This window comes from Amia ocellicauda, chromosome 6 (assembly GCF_036373705.1).
Source record: "Amia ocellicauda isolate fAmiCal2 chromosome 6, fAmiCal2.hap1, whole genome shotgun sequence".
In the NCBI taxonomy this organism is placed as follows: Eukaryota; Metazoa; Chordata; class Actinopteri; order Amiiformes; family Amiidae; genus Amia; species Amia ocellicauda.
The window spans coordinates 30,509,262-30,518,761 of record NC_089855.1 but is presented as its reverse complement, the minus strand read 5'-3'; the positions used below and the strand labels follow the sequence as shown (position 1 = coordinate 30,518,761).

General features: G+C 40.1%; 1 protein-coding gene across 1 annotated transcript; it reads left to right on the top strand.

Annotated features, from left to right (window-relative positions):
• Positions 1-1,957: 1,957 nt before the first annotated feature.
• Positions 1,958-5,760, top strand: nyx (nyctalopin). Its single transcript, XM_066706853.1, has one exon. It carries the CDS (start codon positions 2,010-2,012, stop codon positions 3,459-3,461), a length of 1,452 nt encoding a protein of 483 aa, XP_066562950.1. The 5' UTR covers positions 1,958-2,009; the 3' UTR covers positions 3,462-5,760.
• The last annotated feature ends 3,740 nt before the right edge of the window (positions 5,761-9,500 follow it).

Below are 9,500 nucleotides of genomic sequence, written 5' to 3'. Positions count from 1 at the left end.
GACAGTGATGCTTTTTGTAATTTTAAATGGTGAGTATTAAAGTTTCCACACCTATACAGTGTGGCATTCAGTTCACAGCCGAAGTGTTGCAAAGCCCAGCAGAGGTTATGGATAGTGCGGACTTGCAAAAGCCATTCAACAGAATCCCGTTTAAAATGTGCTGGGGGGATGGGGGTGGGAAGCATTCACAGCTGGGTGTTCTACCGAACAAGCTTCTCTATTTTAAACAGACAACTAATCACTTGCTGCCTGGTCCCTTTTATTTAACACCCTCAGCTTCCCGTGTCTTTCCCTGTCGTATACAGCCTTACTGTGTTTTAAAGGAGTGTCACTTCAGGTCTGGATAGTATTGGTTGCCTGATACAACAAACCTAGCACTTCAATGGTGGTGGTTTTGAATGGATCCAGGATTATGTAAGTTGTCCAATTGTTCCCATGCTTCCCATGACTTGGTGAAGCAATGCTAGTCCCCCATAATAGAATAGTCCCCCAACTATCTTAATGGGCAGTGGTGCCAGCCCTGAGGGGTACAGTGCTGAATCCAGGCTTGCAGAAGAGGAGAGGGGGGAAATTGATTTGTGAAAATTTGCTCCTAAATTCTGGTCTCTTAATTGCATCAAAGTCAGATGTAATTGTTTTGTATACTACAAGTTGTACACTATTGGAGTGAAATTAAAAGCAAACCAAAGCATTTCCACAAATCCCAGTAACATTGGAATTTCATAATATGACTGGGCTGCATTGTTTGGGTTTTCTTCATCCCTGTATTTCCTCCTTTAATCTCAAAGCTTATTGGTCTAGAAATGAAAACCTCATTTGCAAAAGTGGTTGCTTATGTAGGCCTATACCTGTGCATAACATGCAGTTCATTTCATGGTCTTCTAATTATGATGAAATAAAGCCAGCAGCTTTCATAACATTAAAATGAAGCAAGACTGCACTGTTCTGGTTATGAAAGTAGCCCCCTATCCCACACTGCTCCTTATGGCAAGGTTGTAATGCTTAATAACCTACTGTACCTCGGTTCAGTTTGCAATAGGACAAAATCAAGCCATTGACTCAACTGTGAATCATATTTTAAACCTTTCACTTTGGTTGCTTAATTTGCTGGAGGCTGCCTGCCTCTACTTAATTGAAAGGCAGCATCAAGCATTGGCTTTAGAATGTGCTTTTGAAGAGTCTGAATCAGAATTTTGAATTAATCAGGGTACTTTTATATAGTGATTTGGTCACCTTCAATGGAAGTTTGTCTCCCTCCTAATTTGTGTACTAAATCATAATGGGGAACAATGGACGAAAGACCAATTTAATGTTTTTCAAACCCAATTTGTAAATTTTGCTTGTGTAATTAGTTTCAAATCTTATGAAGCCAGAGGCAATCCCTAGTCTTTTAAATTGCCTGATTTTGTTGTAGGTCAATTTGACTTTCAAAGTTTTTTTTTTTTTTTTTTTGGTGCAAAATGCTCAACTTTTAATTCGAAAACTGTTGTGGTTTGGGAGGGCACTATAATATCCAAATCTTTGATTTGTTATGTATTTTCACCATAAGTGTACAAATGCTCTAGGAGAAGTTAACCTTTTATGCTAATGTTTAAATTTCTCATTTTTATTCATGCATGGCTATACATGAGATTTGGTTATTTTTGATACACAAGAGATCCTTGGCTTAGTCTAAAATAAAACCATTTCTCTCAAAACCCAACGTGCTGGAGTGAATAACAATATTGAGAAACGTTTGGATGATGTGGCTTTGATATTCCGAGAATGATTTAATGCATTTTATTTATTGCCACTACTAATATTATAAAATGTATTGTGGTGATTCTACCCTAGTTGTCTAGTAGGTATTGAACCCTGTTGCAGACTAGTCCACTTGACTTCAGTGTAAACTATCTGTGGCCCCTCATGGCAGTTAATACTAGCACAAATGAACTTGTCTGTGCTATTTTCTGGAAAACTTAATTAAATCCCAATTTGTTTTATGCAGGGTATATGATTCCAGAAGTGCCATGGAACTAACCATATTGTTTCTCCTTCATTCCCATGTCCCATTTAATCCTTTTCCTGCTGCAGTGTCTTTGTTCCTAATCCCCCCTGTCCTCGCCTCCTGGGCCTGTGCCCGCTCCTGCCCTGCCCGCTGCACCTGCACACAGGAGAGGAGCTGTGCAGTGCTGTGTGACCGCGCCGGCCTCCCCGACCTGCCCAAGGAGTTCCCCTGTGAGGCGGCCTCCATCAACCTGGAGAAGAACAGCATCAAGTTCCTGTCGGAGAGGGCTTTCGGGACCCTGCCGTCCCTGCGCTCCTTGTCGCTGGACCATAACAACATCTCCTTCATCACACCGGGAGCCTTCAAGGGGCTGCCCAACCTGGTGGAGCTGAAGATGGCCCACAACGAGTACATCCGCTACCTGCACACGCGCACCTTCACCTCCCTCAAGCGCATGGTGCGGCTGGACCTGTCTGACTGCAACCTCTTCAACATGCCCGACCGCATCTTCCTGGAGCAGGCAGCGCTCCGGGAACTCCTGTGCTTCCAGAATAATTTCCGCCGTATTCCTGGAGCCATCCGCGGCATGGAGAACCTCACCCATGTCTACCTGGAACGCAACAAGATCGAGGCTGTGGCCTACAACTCCCTGCAGGGCCTTGCCAAACTCAAATACCTGAACCTGCAGGAGAACCGCATCAATGTCATCCATGACCAGGCCTTCCAGGACTGTCAGCATCTGGAGAACTTCTACCTGAATGACAACCTCCTGTCAGACCTGCCCCGGGATTCCTTTAAAGGGCTGCGGCGGCTCAAGATGCTCAACCTCGGGGGAAACGTCCTCACCAATGTCTCCAGGACCTGGTTCGGTGACCTGATGGAGCTGGAGATTCTCTACCTGGACCGGAACCAGATTTCCTTCATTGAGGAGGGGGCCTTTGAGAACCTCACCAGCCTCATGTCCCTCCACCTCAACAGCAACAACCTGACCACCTTGCCTTTCTCAGTCTTCCAGCCCGTCTACTTTCTGGGGCGGCTCTATCTGTTCCGCAACCCCTGGAACTGTGACTGTGGGTTGGAGTGGCTCAAGGAGTGGATGGAGAGCTACAACCTGGTCAGGGACATCCCCTGCGTCTCCCCCTCCTCCGTGGCTGGCCTGGACCTCTGTGAGGTGGTCTTCCCCCGATCCCCAGATGGCCTCTGTGTGGACCCAGCTGAGCTCAACCTTACCTCCTTTGCTCCCACGGCAGCCGAGGCCCTGCACTCCACCACCGAGAACAAGTTCAGCAGCCTCATCTCCAGGCTCATGCAGCAAGAGCTCCACGACGGGCCCTTCAACTCCACCGTGATATTCAGGAACAACTCCCTCATGGATGAATTGGATAATCGGGTGTCTGCAGCAGCCATCCCTTTTAGTGCCAGCAAACTGCTCTGTGTAGGGGTCGTACATTTCCTTTTCAAAGGATGTCTATAGTTCTCCGAGCTCTGCTGGGCTGCTTCAAGAACTAGGAGTTCCCTGGAGTGAAAAGCAAGCTTGTATTCTGGTTTCAAAACTTTGGACTGATTACATCTTTGCAGAGTTTTAGAACCAACACTCAATGCACTTTCAAAGCACAATGAAACTGCAAACTGTGTGGATCGATTCCCCCAAAAATGTGTGGCTGTTAAAGACCATTAAGCAAGTCAGAATTTTGCTTGCCTATGGTGAAAAATGTAACTGTATAACTGCTGCATTTTGTCCACTTTTTTTTTTGAGCTTCAATCTGATTTTTTTTTTTTTAATTGAATGGTTTTAACCAAAAAATACTTTTTGTACTGGCAAAGATCTACACAGATTAAAAATGGGTCTCTTGCACACTGAAGTATTTAACCTGCCTTCGGTATAAAACTGCAGTTCTACTGTGCTACTTCAGATACGGAACAGATGGCAAAGCACATTTCCCCCCCGTTTTATTCATTAAACTCAATGACTTTGGATTTTCAAAGCTATTCATAAATGCATTAATCTTCTTTAAAACGTATGGCTTATCTGCGTTACACAAGACCACTTTACCAAATGGAGTAGCTTTAGCATTGTGATTCTTTCAGTTATGGGAATACCTAGACACTTCTGTGAAAGGCAGGGAAGTTTTGCAGTGTTCACAAAGGAATTAAGGGGCCAACCCTGGCTTATTGTGAGCCTGTCTCTTAAGCTGTGTGTTCTTAAAGTACATCTTTGTAAAGGGATGATGCTATTTTCATATTTTATTTTATAGTGACCATTTTTATTTATTAAAATGTTGTAAGTCTTAAATTGCAGTGTAGGGTCTTGTGAATTTGTACCTTAATGTCTGAAACCATAAACTTTTTATTGCTTCTTGTTTTTGAATGGTTAAATTTCCAATTGTGAAAGGCTATTTTTTGCAAACATCCCATAACATGCCACTCGACCTACAGTTCTGCCGTGGTCTTGCATTCGCTGTCAAAATGACTCTATAATGACCTAAAAGCTGGGGGTTTTATTTACATTTTGCTTCATAATAAATGCTTTTGGCTACATGCCTGGTTGATTTGTACAGGGTTCGTTTTGCGTGCGGCAGGTTATGCGCTGTACGCCATGTCAAGTTCTTATTAAAAGTGAACTGTCAATGTTGGTTGTAAGGATATGAATATTTCCGTAGTAAAATCTGAGAACCTGGTTTTACACTTAATAGTGCCTGAATGTTTGAGATGTTCAAATAAGGCATCTGTCTTGGAGCAAGAAAGGGAATGATTGCAGTTGTTCCCAGCTGTTTTTCACCTTCCCTGAAAGTGCTGCCAACTGACAAGGTTGCTATAAATCCCATTAGTTCAATTACAAATTTAGATACTAATTTTGAATGCTTGATTTAATTTTTTATTCTGGTTCCAGGCAACATTTTCTGCCACAAACTAATAGCTATGGGTCAAGACTAGACTTCATCACACATGCAGCTATAGAATACCAATATTTATTGTGGCATGGGGCTGTAAACATGAAGTTTTGTATTTATGGTCTTAAAACCAATGTATGAATCTGCCCTGCAATACAGAGTGCATGATCTCCTATCAAGAGGAGCATTTTCCCTTCAGTGGGAAAGGAAATGAACCACATGCCAATTCTCTGGTCCCTTACATCAGTTACTAATTCATTATAATGAAATGCCAATTGGTCAACTGAAAATGTGAAATTATAAAGTTATCAGCCAGAATTGACTTTATTACAAGGGTAAACGACAAGTTCAGCTGTAGTTTGACGATGTAATCTTTAGAATAGTTTACAAAATCTCATCTGTAATGCAAAGTTACAAAATATTAATGTTGAAAATATTGAACAAAACCTACAACAACAAAATATGCATTGGTCGAGAAGCGTGTTCATATCCGACATTTCGGTAATAAAATACCATTTTGGCTCTCCAAGCACCTCTTAATTGGTTGCCAATTAGTGCTGGCCACACAGATGGCGTCTAATGGCGCCGCTTCCGCAGCCGGTCAGCGCAGCCCTGCGCAGTGAGGGGAGCGCAAAACAGCACTCAAACAAAATGCTGCCCCCCTTGGTTTTAATCCACTGAAAACTTCCTTTTGTTTAGTTTGTTGAAGTGTTAAGGGCTCTTGGTTATGGCAAGCCAAATCATTATTTAGAGATCTCTAAATATTTGAAGATATCTTTAAATGCATTTAAAGATATTTATAAATGATTTAGAGATGTGTAAATAAGGTCCTTTTTAAAGCTCTTTAAATCATTTAGAGATATCTTCAAATGACTTCCTGTATTTCGGCTGAGATTATCACTTCCTGTTTCCTTATTCAGTTACATAGAAATGAATGAACAAGTTAACAGGAAGTGATAATCTTGGGCAACATAGAGGAAGTCATTTGAAGATATCTCTAAATGATTTGCAGATATCTTTAAATGATTTAGAGATCTCTCTAAATGATAATTTGGCTAGCCATACTTGGTCTCATAACACAACAGTCAAGTTAAAAACGGGACCCGACGCGTTTAAAAAAGTGCGACATTTCGCACTGGTTTGCCTGCGAGTTTGGACGCCATCGTGGAAAAACGTGAGTAGAAAAATCTGTAGAAAGCTGCTTTAAATTTAAACGGGATGGTTGTGTGCATAGTAAAACACTGCTGTGAAAAATACATAACTGTTTCATTGCAGTATTTTTCTTTTAACTTGATTTGTAGGTGTCTCTTCATAGCTGCAGTACAGCTGTCCAGAAAGTAATTGGGAATATTTCATATCCACCGAATACATGTAAACAAATAAATCCGGTTCAAAAATCATACGAAGACTGTGGTTCTGTACCTGTGGGACTGATGACGATTTGAAATGTGGGAGTTTCACTTAACGAATTGAAAATACTGCAATTTAGGGGATTGGTTTGGGCAGCTCTGACCTGACATGACCCGGTTATTTAGTTGGAACAACTATCTACAGGAGTTAGTCTGTATTAATCCATATAAACAAAATAAACATCCCCATGTAGTTTAAAATGTGTTATGTTGAACAGTAATGGTGTTTTCATTTATTTTTACAAGCACACGGTTTATATATAGGTAGGCTATTGATTTAACTTACATGAAACATGTTAACCTTCCAGTAAAAGCACTTTACTTTTAATAAACTATGTGTGGTGACGTATGCATGTTATCTTTAATTTGTGTTATATTCAATAGAGAAAATTAGTGTCGGAAATAACGAATCGGTATTAAAACGGTGTAAAATCCTTGATGAATAAACCCCGGTGTTCAGTAACATAAAAAAAGACAACTATACTGAAATAGTAAATACGAGACACTGGAACACAGTAACCTTAATAGTTGGGTTAACTAAAGAAAAAGAGTCCCTTCTACAGTTTGTGTCAACATTATATATTTTTCAGTATATAATGATTAATAATAATAATGGGTAAATTGCAATGAACTTCGTACGGAGCTGCTTACTAACCACAGTAATGTTGAGATGTTGGTATGTAGTATGGGCAGTATGGGTAGTATGCAGTTTCAAATGCAGCCAATTTCTATCCACAAGAGAAAACAAAAGATGTGATTGTCAAACCGTGACAAACCCTCAAAACCTCCGAAGGTCTGGAGACGGAACCAACCTTCCAAGACGGATAATATTATTTTTAACAAAACATGTATTGCTATTTTAAAAGCATTTAAATATGTTTGCGGCCCACAGGTTGGGAATCACTGCTGTAGATTCGCCCGCTACATGAATGCGATTGATCTCTGACTGACCAGCAAGTTGGTTCAGCTTTCATTGAATTTGGCTTGGTCATCTGTATGTTTACAGGTATATCATTATTGACAGAGGATCAGATATTTTCTGCTATGTATGTAGTGTGGCACATAGGTTGTATACAGTATTACCCAGCTGAGGGAACTGCACTATAGTTATGCATAGACATTTTCAAACTGCTTTAAAGGAAAATAGGGAATAGCAGGCAGATTTTAGATTCAACCCATGAGAAGTAAGATTTCTAGAAAAAGGTCAGCAGTAAGCCCTCAGTCAACATCAGCTGCTCATACCCTATCTGTGTGCTATTCTCATCACTTACCTTAACCAGTTCCTAATCTACACCTGAACTGTGCCAGGACTGTTGCCATCAGATCCTTTCAAGCTTATCCAGACCTCCCTTCACTCATGAACAGACCCTTGCCTGGACCTGCTGCTCTCCTCCCAACCTTCTACTATGCATTTGACTGCAGGATGCTCCCATATTCAGTTTCCTCCTGAAAATTTAGTCACTGAAACCCAGCTGTGTCATTGATCTCTTATGCAAGTCCTGGTTCGCTCTAAAGTGCTGCAACTACAAAACCAGATTTTCCATTGTGTTTGATAATGGCAGGTTTCCTTCCACTATACTAAAGTACACGATCAAGTCGCCTGCTGTAATCCAGTCCTGAATCATTACAGTAGTGTCCCCTTCATTTGAAACCCACAAAGTGAATTATTCATTAAACTATGCTTTTATCTTTGGATGCTGTCCTGCCTAGAGAAAACTGTAAAGATTCCAGCTCATTAACAGTTAAAACATGGAGTAATAAAGCTTTAACTTGCCTGTAATGGAGTTAGTTTCCAGTCTTTCCCCCCCCTCCCTCTACTGTGCAAATGTCCACAGTGCATCTGATATATCACAGTGTAAATAAAAATCATGGTTTCCTATCGGTTTGGAAAACTGCCAATTTACATGCCCCAAACTCCTCTACACTTGCCAGCTGTGATAGCATCACTCTTTCATTGTGTAGCGAGGGTGAGGACTGCACTTAAAAACAGCCAGTTGCTGTGATAGTACAGGATGTACAAACAAAAACTCTTCTTTGGGAACGTAAAATTTAAAAACGGTTAAATATCTACGGATCTGAAAAGTTTGTGTGTGTGTAGGAGAGTGGATTACTACTACAGATGTAATCTATATAATATAAAGGAAAACTACATTAAAGAGTCTACTAAGGACTAAGATTGTATCAAGTACACCTAACTATTGCTAGGTATAGAGTATTGTTACTCTGGAACACTTCATACAACAATACACGTGACTAAAGGGTAAGGATGGCAGCATTTTAGTGTTTCGTACATTTCAATGTACCAATCCCTCTATTCGGTAATGTTTAGTATTCTGCAGTATGCTGGATTTCCCCCACTAGTCTATAGTAATCTTTATTGTATTATGGTGCTATGTAGTATTCTGTAATATCATAGTGTTCCTTATTAGTGCCTATTATTCTCTGGTAATCTCTAACATTGTAAAATATTCCTTAATAATCTATAGAATTCTGTTGCAGTCTGTATTATTTGCTGGTAAACTCCCAATATTTAATATTTATGTAGTCTCTAACATTCGTATTACATTAGTCTCAATCTGTAACCTATATTATTTAATAATCTGTAGTACTATGTAGTACAATAGAGTATTTCAATAGTATTCCATAGGATTTTATAGTGGTCTGTATTATTCTCTGGTAAACTACATTATTCTATAGTATTCCCTCTTATTCTCTAACATAATATTCCTTAATAATCTGTTGTTAGAGCCATCATACTATAATATTCAGATGTGAATCTTTAAGTATGCAATAGTATTGCTCTGGTAATCTTATTTATTATAGAACATTCACTTATTGTATATTGAAGATGTTTTCAATAATCTGTGGTACCCTGTACTTGTTGACAATTTCCATCAGTGTCCCTACATCCTCACTCCATTTATCCATTTTATTTATATGAGGAGCCCCTCTGGCTTGAGCTGATCGATACCTTTGGTGATCAGTCTCCTCTGTTCCAGGCTGTAAAAGTCTCACTAGAACACTGCAACCTTGAATAGGTCAAATTTTCCTTTCCTCTTCTACAATTTACAATTCTGCACTTTTAACACAAGCCAAGCCTTCTGTTGGGGTTTTTATGATTAGATTTCTTCCCCACACAGTCTTGATGAAAGTGATGAGTTCACACATTCCTAGATCTTTCTGGTGTGTTTCTTCTCCCTGTTCTGTACCTCT

Coding starts and splice junctions, on each gene's coding strand:
- nyx (XM_066706853.1), top strand. CDS start 2,010: ATGGAACTAACCATATTGTTTCTCCTTCATTCCCATGTCCCATTTAAT.